General features: G+C 34.6%; 1 protein-coding gene across 4 annotated transcripts; it reads left to right on the forward strand.

Annotated features, from left to right (window-relative positions):
* The first annotated feature begins 1,329 nt into the window (after positions 1-1,329).
* Positions 1,330-18,965, forward strand: TMEM196 (transmembrane protein 196). Of its 4 annotated transcripts, none has more exons than XM_058181090.1 (6): positions 1,330-1,500; positions 12,164-12,220; positions 14,135-14,389; positions 15,291-15,364; positions 17,937-18,018; positions 18,847-18,965. In XM_058181090.1, exons 1-6 carry the CDS (start codon positions 1,330-1,332, stop codon positions 18,907-18,909), a joined length of 702 nt encoding a protein of 233 aa, XP_058037073.1. In that variant the 3' UTR covers positions 18,910-18,965. The 4 variants fall into 4 exon arrangements, with proteins under 4 accessions (XP_058037073.1, XP_058037074.1, XP_058037075.1 ...); XM_058181091.1 differs by having other exon boundaries at positions 1,330-1,482; XM_058181092.1 differs by lacking the exons at positions 15,291-15,364; positions 17,937-18,018 and having other exon boundaries at positions 18,847-18,931.
* The last annotated feature ends 51 nt before the right edge of the window (positions 18,966-19,016 follow it).

The following is a 19,016-nucleotide window of genomic DNA, read 5'->3' on the forward strand; positions in this document are numbered from 1 at the left end:
TAACATTTTTCAATTAAAAATCTTCCCCCGCCAAAAGCTCAAAGGATGTTGAACTGACATGTAATTTGCTGATTATTAATCCAGTAATTTAGCACACCTAGCATATGCAAGAATGAGTGAATTTTAATATTTCTTAAATATTTCCACATCTTGTATACAATGTAGATGAAGGCCACAACTGTGGCCATAACATTTTCTTTTTTTCAGCATTTTAACATTGATACTATTACTTGTTTTTTAATATGGATAGCTAATATCATGAAGAAATGTTATGTTACTCTGCAAATTGTTTGCAATATTTTTAAAGAAGTCATTATGTCTTTGCTGAGACCAAGAAAAATGGTGGGAGTGGGGAGAAACAATGTGTGTGGATGGGATTTTCAGTTTGAACATTATAGATGTGACAGTAACACAGATGCACATGTTAGAGCTAGTGTTGCTTCACACATTTTTGTACCTGTGATGGGATTGCTGTGTACATGTTTGACGCCCTCAGAGTAGTGCCTAACCCTTATAGGGACTGGACTTTCTAGTTCAGTCTCCGTCCCTACAGTCAACTCTTTGCAAGGTCATGTTAATGAGAATGAAGCAGGAGGTGATCAGACAAGGTTGACATCTCTCCTATCTCTCTTTTCTGTGTGCTAAAGAGAACAAATGCTGAATTTAATCTGCATCTGCCAGGGCTCAGGGACATTTTATTTATTTGTTTGTTCGTTCATTCATTCATTCATGTAACATGTGTATATGACTAGCCACATAAAAAAACGTGACTTTATTAGGAAATCAGCAGCAGCAGAAGAAAAATACACGTGCTTTCAAGAGCTTGAGCTTGAAAGACCCCTGTAATCACAACGACCTGAAGAGGACGCTCATTGCGAAAGCTCGGGAAGGAGGGATCAGTACCGCGGACAGCTCCCCACGGAGCCCTCATTAGCCCAGAATCTGCGAAGCAGCGAGCACCACTTCACTCCATCTCCGCTCTCTTCCCCGAACGAAAAAAAAAAAGGGGGGGGGGTTGCGCGCGCGAGGGGTGGAATACGACCAGATCCAGGCTGCTGCATACATCATCTAGACGACGCGAATCAAGCGTCCAACTCGGTACTGCAAAGCATAGAACCTCTTTTTACTGGATCTCCAACTGAGGCGAAAAACACGCCCTGTCTTGGGGCGCCGTGGCCTTGTGGACTGTGGATATCCCTGGCTGCTAAACAACAGAGAAAAGTTTCAGCGGAGGGGGGCGGGAGAAGAGCATTCCTTGTCTCCCCACCCCGGAGAAGGCGAATGTCTGGTTTTAGTAGCTGAACTGGTAGGAATGATGACCAAGAGAGGATGTGCACCAGCAGCCAGATCATCGGGAGCCTCCTGGTGTTATCCATGCTGGAGATAGGGCTGGGAGTCTCTAGCGTGGCCGTGGGGGCAGTCAGCTTCAGCCTCGTTCTTGCGGGTTCTGAGCGTTCAACACAGCTGGGAGACTCTTCTCCGGTATGGAGCGGGGTGTGTGTACGTTAGCTATTTCACTCTCTCTTAACTCTTGATGGTGAATGCAGCCTGCTCTCGAATCCCCTTTCTTTTGTGCAGTTCTCCTTTCTTTCCTCTCCCCGCTTTTCTTGCATGATTTGTGTAGTTTTGACCTGCATGATCCAAGACTAGAAGCTGCTTCTCTAATTCCTTCAATGCATTTTAGAGCAAAACCTGAAGTTTATTAGAGAAAGCCAATGGAAGGCTATAGTCCGCTCCTTCAAAGCCAAGAACACTGATGCCCACATACTGCAGGGTCAAAAAATTGGGGATGTCAAACTCTGCCCTCTCCAACCACACTCTATGCTGATGGTATAAAATAACCCTGTTCCAAACATCTGACAGATAGATAAATGTCTATGTGAAAAATATACATTTTTGAAAAATTGGAAGATCTGAGAGTTTTGAAGCACTGCATTATATGTTTGTGCTGAAGCAGAGCTCCTATATCTTCTACTTAATATTTAATAGCAATTCAACAGGCAACTCTACATTTGAGAGAATTCATTTTTCATTGTGTCTTCTTATATTGTTGATTGATTTCTTGGTAAGAAAAACAAATAAAATGCTGGTGTTTACATTGTATTCAGTTTCATTATATTCAATTTCATAAGCTGAACACATATAGCACAAGCTTAGGTAACCATAGTCTTAAACTCTGTAAAGAGTAAAGTAATCTATAAATTCCAATGGCTTTTGTCTCTGTATAAGTAAACAATATTAAATTTCCATAGATATTACTGATGATTTAAATTGAATTTAGTACTAAATTACTAAAGTATTAAAAACTACTAAAAAGGTAAGATTTAAATATGCTTAATTTTCTAGATAGTGCTCAGTAATGCTTAAGGTTACAGTGATGGCAATAATAATTAAACAGTCTCATTGAAACGTCAATGGAACTTTTGTCTGGAAGAGGAGGGATAAGCTGATTGAAGAATTTACTTTCCAGTTATATTTCCTGTAAATATAACAGGAAATTCACAATTTTAATTTTAATTTGCTGGAACAAAATAAAATTAGATAGGATATTTTCATAACCTGAACTGTTTTTTAAAGGCAACCAAATGGAAATAAATGCAAAATTATTTGTAAAATTTCTACCTCTTTGATAGAATGAAGAATAATGCAACAATGCTTATGAATGCATATACTCTCTTGTTTTAAACCCAAAAAACTTGTGTGTGATTTTGTGGAGCAGGAAAAGTATTTATAGCTAATTGTGATAACTAGGACTCGTGTCTTCATATGTTTAGACTGTATCAAATATATTTGTGCAACTGAACTGGGAAGTATTCAGGCCACCTGAAAGGGCAACCAAAATGACTGTTGGGAGTGTACCAATCCAAAAGTAAACTCTTTTTACTTTTTTACATTCACAAATTAGGCACAAATTAATATTGTCCTTTTGATATTGTCCTATTAATATTGTCCTATTTGAAAGCGGACCTTGCATCTGCCGGAATAGGCTCAGAAGAAGAAGAATATTGTTCTATTTGTAGTTTTTAGATTTAGACCTGCCTAATTATGCTACTATGTAGTTTAAGAAAGATATTTCACTTTTTTTTCCTTTGCTCAGTGGCTAAGACACTGAGCTTGTCAATTAGAAAGGTCAGCAGTTCGGCGGTTCGAATCTCTAATATGTCTCCTGCATGAGCAGAGGGTTGGACTAGATGACCTCCAAGGTACCTTCCAACTCTGTTACTTGTCTCTGTGCATACACATGTGTTCAGATTTGTGTGTCTCCTACATAAGCAGCATGTTGATTGTTGCACCATATTCATTTCCACTGCAGAATGGCTTTTTGTGAATGACCTGTATATTTCCTTCTCCATGAATTCTGTATCCTTAATAAGGATAAGTAAAAATAAGAAATAAGAAAAAAATAGTGTGACTACCAGATGGCTTGTAAATTTAGCATTTTCACCAAACAAACTGGTGTTCTTATGGATCTCAAGCTTTTATCTTCCAAATTATTATTCTCAAGGAGTTTGGGAAATTGCTACTCTCTATATTGTACTAAAGTGTTCTTAGCATTACTTCAGATGGAAAGGCTCCAGTGTAAAGGATGCTGAATTTATTTACATAACTAAATGTCCCCTAATCTCTGGCTTCTAAAAGACTGGTTAATGTAACACCTTCATATGAATGGCTAGTGAGAATCAAACCAATAATCTGACTTTTTATGACCCTAGTATAAAGCTAATGGTTTTATAATTAGGGTCATATTACATTTTAAATAATAATTTAGTTTGAATGATTTCATATGTAAGACATCCTTATACTGTGATTTCATATAATATGCTAAGCCATAAACCCTAATTTGTAATAGAAATGACTGGATTCAAACAATAGGCAATTCTGCTCTTAATCCATTGTCTATATAGTCTAGGAATTCAGTTCATTAATCTGAAGAACCGCAACTAAGTTTAATTTGGGGGAGTGTCAAAGCTTAATTCAAATAATAGGCTTAATTAGCCAATGCTATGATTTCAACTATGATAGACTCAGGTAACAAAAATAGGATGTAGCAAAAATCCAAAAATTAATAACTTCTGAGACATCAGCATTATGGTAAAGCTAATTTGCATCCACTTATTTTCTAAAAATAACATAACAAAAAATGCAAAGACCTTTGACCCACTTCAGTTTTCAAATAGCTATAGCTGGATAGAAGCCCAATTTCACACCTGGGGGCTAGCAGGAAGGTTACTATGGAAACCTTAACTCTGAATACCCCATTTTACATAGATGGAAATAATCCATATCTCTATTTCATCTAGTTCCTTAAAAACTACAATGATCCTCTGAAACTACCATATACCATGTTTTCTTATTTATCTGCATCTTTCTTACCTGTCTTATAAATTGCTTTAGCAAACTCCACGTGATATAATCCAAAGGCCCAGAAGAGAATTATAAAATACCAAATAACAATTTAATAAATCATCATAGCCTGTAAATGTTAAACAGCTCACTTTAGAATTACTAACATGAAATCAAATCTATATCACTAAATGTGATAGTTAAAAACAATGTGAATTTTTAAAAAAATTCAGACATATTTTCCAAAGGCAAAGAAAGATAAAGCAAGGTGGAAAGAAGAATTTTTTAGAATGGTCCTTGTTGTTCAGTCACTAAGACCACAGCACACCAAGCATGGTCCTTACTTACCATTATAAAAATTATTCTTATGAATAACAACAGGATAGACAAAAGCTACCATATAGTATGAAAGTATTCCAATTCTCAGTTTATACTGATGTTTTCAAAACCCTTCATTAATTGATCTTGATATCTTGGTTCTGAAGAACTATTTTTTCAAATAATGAATATTCATAAATAGAAATTAATGAAACTGTTTAATTTTGCACAAAAATGAACAGTCTACAAATAATAAAGTCTTTACAAAGATATTTAACATATCCTATTAGCCTCTATCAGTATTCAGACTGGTAGACGGAACAATCTCTGACACTAGGGATATAACTGGACTACTTAGAAATCTTAATTCTAAAAGCGAAAGAACCAGGAGTTTTGTTATCAGTAAATAAAATCTCTCTCTCTCTCTCTCTCTGTGTATATATATATATATTCGTAGGTTTTCATGGGTATAGGTATGTAGGTCTTGGCATTTTCGGGTCTTTTCCCGTGTAAGGTTGAGAGTATCTTGGCGATGTTTCGACGAGGTCTCACTCATCATCTTCAGGCTGGTGTTTTCGGCTTCATGCTTCTGTGAGTTGGACTGATAAAAGGCTAGATTATTTTCTTGTGTGGTTTCTTTTCAGATATTTGAAGAGTCCTCCCTCAGTCCTCTCATAGTATACATGCTGGTTCCTTCAGTTTTCTTTTATAGGAATTAGATCATTTGAACTTCTTTATTGCCTGTGTTAGAACTTTCTTCAGTTTGATATGGTCCTTGAAATACAATTTAGGAGTTCTGGCAGAGCAGAATAGAGTGAAATAATGATTTCCTATGGTTTGGAAACTCTTCTTCTGTTGATACAGCCTATAGTTCAATTTGCATTTTGGCAGCCTTGACACATTGCTGACTCATACTCAGTTTATATCTCTGGGATGTTTTCTTCAAATATTATTAGAGGCCAGGTTAACCCCATTCTGTACCTGTACATTGATTTCCTTTTCTTAAATGAAGAATTTGCTAGTTGCATTACATTAGGTAATATTCAGATAATTTTAAATTATATTTATTAGTGTATACATTTCTGCTGTCTGAAAAGACTGAAGAAAATTCCATTAAAATGATTTCTGAATAAGTATGCATAGTGCACTAAAAGATCAAATTCAGATAAATTTATGGAGCTTGTGAGCCAGACCAATCTAATATCTCAAAATATAAACATGTACCTATATATCTTAGAGTACATGTTTCCATTTATTTTGAAATTGAATTCATTTGTAAGATATGCAAGATCCTGTAAATTCTCATGCTTCTTCAAAGCATTTTGCACTACACAAGAAATGTGATTCACTTCAGGATATGGAGATGACATGATCTGTCTATGGGAGTTTTGATGTGTCACAGCTGTAGTAGCAAAAAGAGGTTTCTGCACATATGGCGCACAGAAATAGCTGGAAATGGTGAATAAAGTGATTGGCATTTCCAGATGAGGCCTAGCAATTCACAATAGTTTTCCAGACTATTGTAGAGAAGATTCAAGGAGATGCTTTGCATAAATCATCTAAATATAGCCTTTCTTCAGCTTTGTGAAATTCTTCTGATTAACATGAAATAACTATATGGTATATAAGCATATATATGAGCATAAGTATGTAATAACTATATTAATTGGATATAATGAAGAGGAACAATAGGACAGGGAATGGTAGGCACGTTTGTGCTCTTATGCCACGCCCCTTATAGACCTCTTAGGAATGGGGTGAGGTCAATAGTAGATAGATTTTGGTTACAGATTTTGGGATTTTGAGAAGAGACCACAGAGTCAGGTAGTATCTTCCAAGCTTTAACAACTCTGATACTGAAGTCATAGTTTCTGCAATCAAGATTGAAGCAGTTAACATTAAGTTTAAATCTATTGTTTGCTCTTATGTTGTTGTGATTGAAGCTGAAGAAGTTTTCAACAGGAAGAACATTGCAATAGATAATTCTATGAGTTAAACACAGGTCCTGTTGAAGGCGGCGGAGTTCTAAATTTTCTAAACCCAGGTTTTCAAGTCTGGTGGCATAAGGTATTTTGTTGTATTCGGAGGAGTGGAGAACTCTTCTTGTAAAATATTTCTGGACATGTTCAATTGTGTTGATATCAGAAATGTGGTATGGGTTCCAAACAGGTAAGCTGTATTCAAGAATTGGTCTAGCAAATGTTTTATAAGCTCTGGTTAGTAGTGTAGTGTTTTTGGAAAAGAAGCTATGTAAGATTAGGTTTACAACTCTTAGAGCCTTTTTTGCTATGTAGTTGCAGTGGGCTTTGGCACTTTGATCATTTGATATGAAAACTCCAAGGTCTTTTACAGGGTGGGGGTCATCTGTAAGGTAATGTCCATCAAGCTTGTACTTAGTGTTTAGGTTCTTTTTTCCTATATGTAAGACTGAGCATTTGCTGGTTGAGATTTGGAGTTGCCAAGTTTTAGATCATTTGGATACAAAGTCAAGGTCTTTTTGAAGGGTAATTGTGTTGTTGTTGGTGTTAAATAGTTTGACATCGTCAGCAAAGAGAACACAATTACTTGTAATTTGGTCACAGAGATCGTTGATGTATAATATGAAGAGAGTTGGTCCAAGAACGCTGCCTTGGGGAACGCCACTTTTGACAGGAACAGGAAAACATGTGACTTGTTGCTGGCAATCCTTATGATTTATATTGATATATTGACCATCAATTGTGTTGTAAATGTTGTACCTTGATGAACGTATCTTTTTTTTTTTTATGTACACTGAGAGCACATGCACCAAGACAAATTCCTTGTGTGTCCAATCACACTTGGCCAATAAAAATTCTATTCTATTCTATTCTATTCTATTCTATTCTATTCTATTCTATTCTATTCTATTCTATTCTAATTGGTCTCTTGAGTGGAATACAAATACTTCTACATTTTTGAAACCACCAAACAAAGTTTTAGTTCTCCATAGAAACAGAACAACCATAGAAACAGAACAACCAATACCAGAATATGTGTAATACAGAGACATTCACTGTTAAGATGACAGCATACCCACCCTGAAACAAAGATTCATCAAAAATAAAAATACTTTTGCTAAACAAGCCTGAATTGCAGCAGCCAACTAGAAATGAATTTACAACATAATCCTGGTTATATATATGTTTATTTTTCTGGCATATAATTTTCCACACAAAAATTCCTAGGCTCTATAGAACAATTTTCTAATTTAATATAGATACTGTAATTACTTTGAAGAATTTTGAAACTGTTTTATGTACGCTATTCTGTTTTACTTAATCAGGGCTGACCTCCAGTACAGGATGTGGGATTTCTAGCTTCTTAAGAATATTTATGGAAAAGATACTGCGATAGTGGCTGACTATAAACTGAGTATGAGTCAGCATTTGATGTGGCTGCCAAAGACAAATGCAATTTTAGACTGCATCAACAGAATAAAGTTTTGAAATCATGGGAAGTGAAGTTCCATTATGCTGATCAGCTGATGCCTGAATATTGTGTTCATTTCTGAATCCTATCCTTTAAGAAGAATTTAGATTAAGAGAGGGGAAAGAAGATGATCATGGAATAGTAATAAGATTTTGCAATGAAAGACTAAAAGACCTGGGTTTGCTTACACCAGAAAAGACCATATATAATCAAATATTTGAAAGGAGAAGAACATTGAGACCTGTTCTCTGGCAGAGTGCAGGACATATTATAATGTATTTAACCCACAGAAATGTAATTTCTGATTGAATGTTGAAAAGCATTATCTTCCACAGTTTAGAAAAAGAACAAATGTTCAAAGAAACTAGGATTGTTTCTTTTTAACCTAATGTACTCAAATATAAATTTAACTTGTTGCCTATTGGAAGTTCTTTAATTTGGATTCGTGCACTGAAAAATGGATGGCACCTAGTGGCCAGATGATTTCCTCAAAGTCTACGATTCTATAATTATATTTAGAAGAGATCTTGGATTTCCATTCTTACATTGATTCTCATATAAAGATTTAGGTTTTTTTTTACAAACTCACAATTACATGGATACCTGGACACATGGTTGCAACACCCTTTAATGATTAGTGCATTTAGTCTGCAATTTCCATCTTAAAACTCTATGGAGATTCTCAGTCTTAAGTCTCTATCTTAAACTTTAAATCTCCATCTTTAAACAATAAACCTCATGATTAAAACAATTGTTCCATTTTATGTGTTATTTTCTTTAAATTGTTTGGTGCCATGCAATTTTTTTTTCTATCAGTAATCATTCTGATGAATAAAAAAAATATCCTAGCTTTCTGAAATAACAGTACATGGAAGCTAGGATCCAAAGTACACATGAGTAAGAGGGTAGAAGGGATGATTTAAGGTCACTCTGCTGAAATTGCTTTCAGATAGACAAAAATACTCCTTTAGTCTACTAGGAAAAATGTTAGGAATAAAAATTGGAAGAGACCAAGACTATTGTAGGGAGGACATGGCACAGTCTTGAAGAAACTTGGAAGATATAAATGGCAAAGAATGTGGCTGTATGCTGGTTTAGCAGACTAACAACTGTATCATGGTACTACAGGCTGGTTTAGCAGTGTATTATGGGATATATTGGGACTAGATGCTCCTTTAGGGGACTAACAGCTATATCATGGGACTACACTGATCACTGTTTTTTTTTTGGGTTTTTTTGCATTTATATCCCGCCCTTCTCCGAAGACTCAGGGCGGCTTACACTATGTCAAGCAATAGTCTTCATCCATTTGTATACTATATACAAAGTCAACTTATTGCCCCCCAACAATCTGGGTCCTCATTTTACCTACCTTATAAAGGATGGAAGGCTGAGTCAACCTTGGGCCTGGTGGGACTTGAACCTGCAATATTGCAAGCAGTTGCTGTTAATAATAGGCTGCATTAGCCTGTTGCGCCACCAGAGGCCCTAGTTAAGGCTTGGGGCCCAATTCAAGGAGATAATAGTTACATAAAAATATGGATGCTTATTATTTGTGGGGAAATCTTTACCATTAGAATCTGCCCAGCCAAGAAAATTGTGGGGACATATTCAGGAAATTACCAGGAGTCAATACTGACTTAAAGGCTCAATACATTTCAGCAATGTTTGTGTCTGTGAGTATGCATGCCTGTGTGTCATTGTGTTCACCCACTATCCAGGAGTTGTTGGATGGTGCAGAGCAGTTACTTCTTGGTAGGAGTTTCCTCACTTTGTAACATCTCTTCTCCCCAAAACTAGAATGTCAACTTTAGAGAGTGAAACTCTTTTGAAGTATTTGATGGGGCAAATTGTATACACTGCAGGTGAAATTTTAATTATGATATCATCATCATCATCCATCATCATCATCTGTCTAGATTCTTTCAAGTAGGTAACATATAGTTTACTGTATGAATAAGTATCAAAGATCAGAATACATTGTCAGAAAAACCTTATTCAATGGCTATGCCTCTAAGTTGTACTGATGGAAAAGTTCATGGGGAAGGTCAGGCAGACCTTCATGCTCTTAGACTCCATGTCATGGAATAGAAGAAGTAATATTTCATGGTGTAGCAGTCAATCCATGTAACAAATGAAATGACAAATCAGTGCTTATATTATTATTATTACATTTTTTGCATGTTGCATAGAGATGGCACAATATTAAAGTTTGAAGAAGTAAATGGATCTCTCTCCCATTTATATATATATATATATATAGTATATTGTATAGCAATAACTATGGCATCAGTTATTTTTCTACCAAGAACTGATCTGTGTGTATGTGTGTGTAGGTGAGAGAGAGAAGAGAGAGAGGGGAAGGGAAGAGGGAGGGAGGGAGAGAAAGAAAGAAAGAGAGGGCGGAAGGGAGGGAGAGAGGGAGAGAAAGAGAGATTAATTAATTAATTAATTTCAGGATTAGTCTGACTTCAAAGGACAAAGAAGATAAATTACTGGATCTACTGTTGATGAACCCTGAATTAAAATTCTTAGAAAAACTTTTTGAGCAGAACACTTCTTCAGTAGTTGCTTAAAAATAATAAGCTGAAATGATGTCTGTTGAAAGTTTCGAATTTGAAATCATTTGAGATCACAGTATTCAAGCTCAAAATAGATGGCTTTTTTTTTTTAAATTGAAAATGAATCTGGAGGTGCTTTAAAATTTAAGCAGCTCTATTTAAAAAAAAAATAGGGTTTTTAACATAAAATGAGTATTTTTAAGCTTGGAATATTTCCAGAACCTATATAAAATATTACATAAAAAGTTGTGCACACGCTACTGGTTTTAAATTCAAATGATAATTAATTGTGAATTAATGTCTTAAATTCACCAAACAGATAAGAGCTGCAGCATTTAACATTTGGAACCAAAAGCCATGACAATAGTATTTTTATTTAGACATTTTTCAGTTATATAAACTATGTATATGTAAATACATATATAAATACAGACTTTCAAACATAGGGAAAAAGGGAATTTGTCACAAAACGTTTTTTCAGGGCCATATGAGAGTAACAATTATCATCTGTAGGAGACTATAACAAATCACACGATTGAGAGTTCTCTTCAATCATTTATCAATAATCCAGAATTAATAGTGTGTTCCACTATACCCATTTATTTAATTGCTAAAGAATTTCTATTAATAAATTATAGTGTTGCTTAATTAATTGCTGTGAATGTGTTGATCCTGACTAGCAACCATGTATGTAGCTGAAATATGTAAAATTAAACAGATACTTATCAAAAAGAGGCTGGGATAAATGAAATTTGCCAATACAACAAACTATATTCTGTTGGAAAGCCAGGAATAAAAATGGATATTTTTAAATATATTCATGACCTGCCAAACAAATCCAAGCTTGGAGTGAAATCTATAGTCACTTACTTAAATATTGGCATGTGCCAATATTTAAGTAATATTCTCAAAAATCTGCTTTCATTTACCACATACTTTAGCATAATAATTTTGGGAATGAATAACTATTAATCAATTTTTGTTTTGAACTTTGTTTTCATCTCTTGACTTTTGATTATACCCTGCAGATACTCCTACCTTCTAGTGTTTGTTTTGCTTTCTGGCATATTATCATGAATATTTTTACTACTTGGCCAAGTTTGAATTGATAGGAGAAAATAGAGGGCATTATATAAGTGTTTTAATAACAATCACAGAATGGTTGCAAATTATTTTACAGCAATAAAAAACAAATATTCTGGGTAATATACCTACTATACATGCTGTAGTATATAGTTAAGAGAGATTTTGCTTAGAAGCATGCAGTATTCGAACTTGAAAATAACATTAGAAATAATACCACTAAATATATAGAGGTTTGGCTAAATTGAATCTTGACAAAAATTATAAAAAATATAAAAAATTATAATCTACATATCACCTGGTTAATAAGGGTATTCTGTTACTTTCTATGTACTTAAAATACAGCAAGGCTTCAACTATTGTCCTAGACCATAAAAATATCAAACGTGCCTTTCTTCTCCTTGCAGTTTTTGCTTTGTGGAGTATGCGGAATATTCTGTGCCAAAAAAAAGTCAGGACTTATTGTAAGTGTTTTATTAAACTTTTCATAAGTATTCATAAGTTAAATGTAAGCTTTGCATATATTGACACATTATGATATTTCATTTATGCCATACGACTCAAAAAGTTAGATATAAGTTAGATAGATATATAAGAAGATATATCTAAATTAGAAAATTAGATATATCTTCATCTAATGAAATGGGCACAGTAATTAAACAAAGTACAAAGTCTATACTGTTCTTGACATTGTTCTAGTTTTGGATTGATAGCAAATATAGTACTGGACTAAATCATTCGGTGTTTCTGAACTATGAGGTAAACTTATAAATTTCTTAGGGGCAAAAACAGACTTATTGAGGCTGTGGAATTTCCCGAGTCAGTAAAACTGCTTATAGGTAGTCCTCTAATTACAGCAGAAACTGAGCATGGATTTATTTTAAGTCAAAGTTAAGTTAAATTATTTTAAGTTATCTTAAGTTAAATGGGTCAGCTGATTTTATGTGATTACAGCTGATTTTACCATTTTCTTGTAGTGGTCATTAAGCAAATGTAGTAGTCATTAAATGAACATGGTGGTTACAGTCATATGACTGTGGGATGCTGCAAATAGCCATAAACATGAGCGAATTACTAAGGGCTCAAAATGCAATCAGATGACTGGAGTCACATTAGAATTCTAAAATGGGTCATAAATAGCTCTGTGGAGGCCCATCGTAACTTCAAGTGGTCACTAAAGTAATTGGTCATTAAGCGAGAACTACCTGTATATTATATGGCAACTAGATAGTAGCTGAAATAGGAGGTAAATACATATGAAAAAGAAATGCAATAATTCAATATTGATGTTGATGTTGATTGAGGGAGAGATTGAAAAGATTATTTGTATCCTTTACCCTTATTCATCATTCTGCAGGTTTCCACTGCTGGCTCATAAAACAGCAGATCTTTCAAAAGGGTTGTTAACAGACCTAAGCAAGAGATTTTAGCAAGCATCTAACAGTGGTAGATTTATTCAGCTTCTCTGATTAATACGTCTTTAATCATTACAGTTCCATATGGCCAGCCAATGCTGCTAGTAATATTTAAGCAATCATTGGGAAAAACAACAACACCAAGACACTAGAAGTGGTAGAGGAGCTAGATTAATATATATATTAATAGTAGTTCAAAATAGAAAATCTTCCAAACGTACTTGGTGTTGGTTGCTTTGGTGTGGTGTTATGTGATGTACTCCAAATTGCTGTTGTTAGCTAGTCCAGTATATTATTTGCCTGAGACATATTGATACTGAACAGCACAGTTCCTAGCATAGGATATGTTTGACCACAAAAATCATTATTTCACCATTAGAGCACGTAAAAAATGTATATGTATTTTTCTTGCTATGAAGTTTCCAAATAACAATTTTTGTCTACCAGTAAAACAGTGAATGGAAATCGGAAACAATGCCATAATGGGGAGGACATGCTTTAATTCAGCGGTCACCAACTGGTGGTCCACGGACCATGGGTGGTCCAGGAGAAAATTTTGGTAGTCCGCAGAAAAAGTATTTGTATATTTTATATTGCACTAAATACTATTTATTTTTTAAAAAAATTCATATTAGTGGTCCGCAGAATTTAAAATTATGAATTTAGTGGTCCCTGAGGTTCGAAAGGTTGGTGACCCCTGCTTTAATCAGTCCATATTTTGTAGGTTAGCATTAAAACGGTGACATTCAATTTTAATTTTGTTAGCTGAAACAAACGAAATATAGTAAATAGAGGGAGAGTAGTCATTGAAAAGTTTGCAGCTGCTACTCTCATTGTTCAAATGTATTTTTATCAACATGTTTGATTGATATATTTTTTTTGATGTGGCGGTTGAGTTCAATAACACAGTTGCTTTCTCCATCTTACCATCTCACAGTATTGTGAATTTTTGTTTCCTATCAGATGATACTTTTCTCTGCTTGCTGTATCTGTGGGTTAATTGGAGGAATATTAAACTTCCAGTTTCTTCGAGCTCTAACAAAAAAATCCTCAGCTCTCTATCCACTGCACCTTACCGCCATGTCTCTAGCATGCATTGGAATTGGTGGTTGTACCCTTTCTTCATGGCTAACTTGCCGACTGGCCAGCTATGAACAAAGAAGAATGTTTTCAGAAAGAGAACATTCATTACATCACTCTCATGAAATGGCTGAAAAAGTAAGTTCACATGTTTTTTTGATTTGTTATGCTGTTTTTTAAAACATTTTTTCCTAATATATACAGTCAACCACACAAGAAAATTCTCTGATCGATTTGTAAGTCACTGGAAAATGATGCACATCTATGTAATATCAACTATATTACAATTTAAAAAGTTACATTTAGATATTCCAGCTTTTCCAGTACTCTCATTTCAATAAAATGCATCCACTAACTACATAGCTCCATTGTGTAACTATAATGCTTTGCACTAAATATAGAGCTCCTTGGCCTAAATAAGATAATGGCTGCGTAATTGTATATCTGTTCCACTTCCTACATGAAAATATATTTTATAGTCAGTAGAGCTGGGGCTTACCAAAGATTAAGATCATGTGTAGGAGGACAAGCAACACAATCTGCAGCTACATACAATGAACATGTCATTGGATTGTACCACTTTAGATTGCTGATGGGAGAGCAAATGATTATATGTCTCCTGATTAGTTCTTGGGCAGGATTGGGCAATCTATCTTTAGTATAGCTGAGGATAAAGAGCTATTTTGAAAAAAAACACAAAAAAAACAAATTTCCTAACTGTTAAGCTTAGCAAGTATTTCAGATACCTATTTTTTCTCATGTTTTTATTGGAAACTTGTGTATATATAAGACCTGAAACATTTAGCTTACTAATTACCTACATTTTGCTGCTGAATCTCAGAAAAATTATCTGAAAAATATCTGAGGCTGCCTGCAGATTGTGTGCTGCTCATCCTTGCCCTACTGAGGAAAGAGTAGGATGTTAATTTAGAAGCTGAAAAATTCTGTGTTGAACAGGAAATACAACTTTGTCTAATACTAATATGCACCAAAACATATGCAAATGATTGTGCTTTATTTATAATTTATTTTGTATTAGAGATTAAGAGGTATTGAAATAATCGAACTGCCAAGCTGCCCAGTGATACCCCCAACACCAGAATTACCTCCAAGGTATGCTGAATTCTAGGGAATTATGATGAATTAGAAATGTTGCTTTTAACAGAAACGTATAAACCAATCTTACTTCATACTTCTAAAGAAAATTCTTAACTTGATGATTATTCCCAGAAATCTTCATCCATATTATAGGAAAGACTTTATTAAATTCTATGTAGAATAATGCTAGAGTTTGAGGCTTGTCACTCAATATATTGAATATACAAATAGCTTGTTTACACATATGCAAACACACATGTATACTGTATACTCTCTCTCTCCATATATTACTTTTCTAATCAGCCTGTTTGTCTTAGCTTCATACACACTGCATGCATAATTACTATAAAAAATTCATAAAAAGGAAAAATTATTAAATTGGTGGCCAGTGGTCAATAATAATAATGATTTGGATATAAATATACATAATTAAATATAAGTGAGTAATCAAGAAAAAAAGCTAGGGCTTGATTACTAGTAGAGAAAAATTGCAAAACTACTATTATGAAATATATTATTTGCTTATATAATTATTATACTTATATAATAGGCTTAATAGGTTCAATTAACCTATTTTACACTTAGGCTATATAATACTGTTCCTGATGTTTGACTGGCCTAAGGTCACTTAGCTTTATTTATTTGCATACACACATAGATTTTTTTAAAGAAAATATTTCTATTTTGTATGAAAATCATAAAAGGGAAGAGGAGAACAGGAGGAAGAGCCACTGCCAAGGCACAAAGGTAGATAAAACGGGCTCAGCCTCAGGCCCAGAGAGCAAGAAAGTAAGCTGAGAAAATGTCTCAAATAGCCACTTCTTTTGTTCACACAAAAATAAAGAAGGAAGGGGGAAGCACATTCAAAATTGCAAGTTTTGTTTTTATTTTATTTATTTATTTATTTATTTCAAAACAATATATGTAGGTATCATACAAAAAGATTATATAGTATATAAATTCATATGTCAGTAAATATAAGGAGGTATAAGCATATATATATGTATATAGGAAGAAGAAAAGAAAAACAATAGGACAGGAACGGTAGGCACGTTTGTGCGCTTATGCACGCCCCTTATGGTCCTCTTAGGAATGGGGTGAGGTCAATAGTAGAAAGTTTTTGGTTAAAGTTTTTAGGATTATGAGAAGAGACCACAGAGTCAGGTAAAGTATTCCAAGCATTGATGATTCTGTTACAGAAGTCACATTTTCTGCAGTCTAGATTAAAGTGGTTGACATTAAGTTTAAATCTATTAGTTGCTCTAGTATTATTGCAATTAAAGCTGAAGTAGTCTTTGACAGGAAGGACATTACAATAGATGATTCTGTGAGTTAAACTTAGGTCTTGTCGAAGGTGACGGAGTTCCAAGTTTTCTAAGCCTAGGATTTCAAGTCTGGTGGGATAAGGTATTTTATTGTTTTCAGAGGAGTGGAGAACTCTTCTTATAAAATATTTCTGGACATGTTCAATTGTATTGATGTCAGAGATGTGGTGAGGGTTCCAAACAGGCGAGCTGTATTCTAGAATTGGTCTAGCAAATGTTTTATATGCTCTGGTTAGTAGTGTGGTGTTTTTGGAAAAGAAGCTACGCAAGATTAGGTTTACAACTCTTAGAGCTTTTTTTGCTATTTAGTTGCAGTGGGCTTTGGCACTTAGATCATTTGACATGAAAACTCCAAGGTCTTTAACGGGATGGGGTCTTCTGTAAGGTAATGTCCATCTAGTATGTACTTAGTGTTTGGGTTCTTTTTTCCTATATGTAAGACTGAGCATTTGCTGGTTGAAATTTGGAGCTGCTAATGTTTAGACCAAGCGGTTAGATGATCAAGGTCATTTTGAATGATAGAAGTATTGTCTGTGGTGTTAAATAGTTTGACATCGTCAGCAAAGAGAACACAATTACTTGAGATATGGTCACAAAGATCATTAATGTATAGTATAAAGAGTATTGTTCCAAGGACGCTGCCTTGAGGAACGCCACTCTTGACAGGAACAGGATTTGATAAAGCATTGCCAGTTTTGACCACTTGTTGTCTGTTAGACAGAAAAGCAGAAATCCATTTGTGAAGGGGTCCTGAGATGCCATAGGATATTAGTTTTAGTAGAAGTTTATCGTGTACTACTGAGTCAAAAGCTTTGCAGAAGTTTATGTAGATTGCATCTATTGATTTGCCTTGATCAAGATTTGTAGTCCATATGTTTTTACAGTGGAGAAGTTGTAAGTTACATGATAATTTTTTCCTGAAACCAAATTGTTTATTGGAGAGTAGGTTGTTAGATTCTAAGTGTGAGGTAATGGATTGGTTGATGATTGATTCCATGACTTTGCAGGTGACTTTGCCCTAGTTGTTATAATAAAATAATCCTAAACCAACCTAAATGGCATCGGTTTCTTAGTTTGGACTACATTGTACATTTAACACTCTTCAATGATTCCATGATCATGATTCCATGATTCCCTGTTTTATATATTGGGACAGTGATTTGGGTGAGTCCTGAACTCACTTTATGAGACCGACTTGCATTATCTCCATCCATTGTTTCAAAACTAAAAAAAGTGAATTTATGCATCTCACTCTTTCACAGCAGACAGGTGTCTACATCACCACACCCTCACCTCAATCAACATTATCTGGCACCTTATCTGGAAATCCCAGCTGAGTCCAAGGTATGGGCATTGGAAAGGGTTCTATCATCATCTCTTTTGTCAATGAACATGTGGTTCATTTCCTTAGGTTGAGATAAAAATAGAGATGGGATAAACATAAGAGGAAAAAATAGTTTATGGCAACCATTTCAGATGCTGCTTCTTACAGGAAAAAAGATTTTCCTACATGTTCTGCTACTTAGGAATATTAGTTGGTGTATGACTAACAGTTGTAGACAAGTGTAACACAGCCAGGAAAGGAATCATGCCAGGAAAGATTCAAGATCTAGGTCTGGCTGGGACCAATTTGAAAAGAAGATGAAATACAAATAAAAACTTAAATGAGAAGTAACCCAAGAATAAAACAGCAACAACCATAAATGTCCCAATCAATGAATAAGTCTGAAGATCAGTAAGCCTATTTTACTTCAATGTCTCTTGCAGGCAATCAAGGATGTCTTTGTTTTAATATTTTGTATAAGTGCTAGAATGGTTAAGGTCAGTTTGTGAAAAAGATTGTGCTCTTTATAATTTTCTGGCTGAAGCATGGCTTTCACTAATCTCTCATATTTTTGTTATGTCACATCATATTCTAGATATGTAAGCTCAACATTGGCCACTGTAAGCAGTCTGAGACTTTGTGTTTAAATAAGGCGAACGCTTTCCCCATAATAACACAATTTATCACATAGTACATCAGTTTACTTATAGACTCATTCTTTTGTAGAAAATGATCCTTGAAAGTAGTGCTTATATGGGCCAGATGTTAGCTACAAAGGTGTGCTGTTTAAATCTGGGCTAGGTTATTGCAGTATAACTGACTTTGACTACCCATTTCAATTCTCACAGGAAATGACAGATAACATGTGTAATGGAGGACCACATTTAATTTATAATGGAAGAGCATATTGAAATATTTACAATGTTTAAAGAACAACTATGTTTAGGATTTTCTTCAAGAAGAAAATTCAGAAGCCAACAGCTTGGAGACAAGGTCCTAAAACATTATGGCTCTAACT

This window comes from Ahaetulla prasina, chromosome 4, assembly GCF_028640845.1.
Source record: "Ahaetulla prasina isolate Xishuangbanna chromosome 4, ASM2864084v1, whole genome shotgun sequence".
Lineage (NCBI taxonomy): Eukaryota > Metazoa > Chordata > Lepidosauria > Squamata > Colubridae > Ahaetulla > Ahaetulla prasina.

Bases quoted from the DNA above. Each gene is read 5' to 3' on its own strand.
- TMEM196 (XM_058181090.1), top strand. From the start codon at position 1,330: ATGTGCACCAGCAGCCAGATCATCGGGAGCCTCCTGGTGTTATCCATG. The intron at 1,501-12,163 runs GTACGTTAGCTA...TTCTCCTTGCAG, and splicing joins CGGTATGGAGCGGGGTGTGT to TTTTTGCTTTGTGGAGTATG. The intron at 12,221-14,134 runs GTAAGTGTTTTA...GTTTCCTATCAG, and splicing joins AAAAAAAGTCAGGACTTATT to ATGATACTTTTCTCTGCTTG.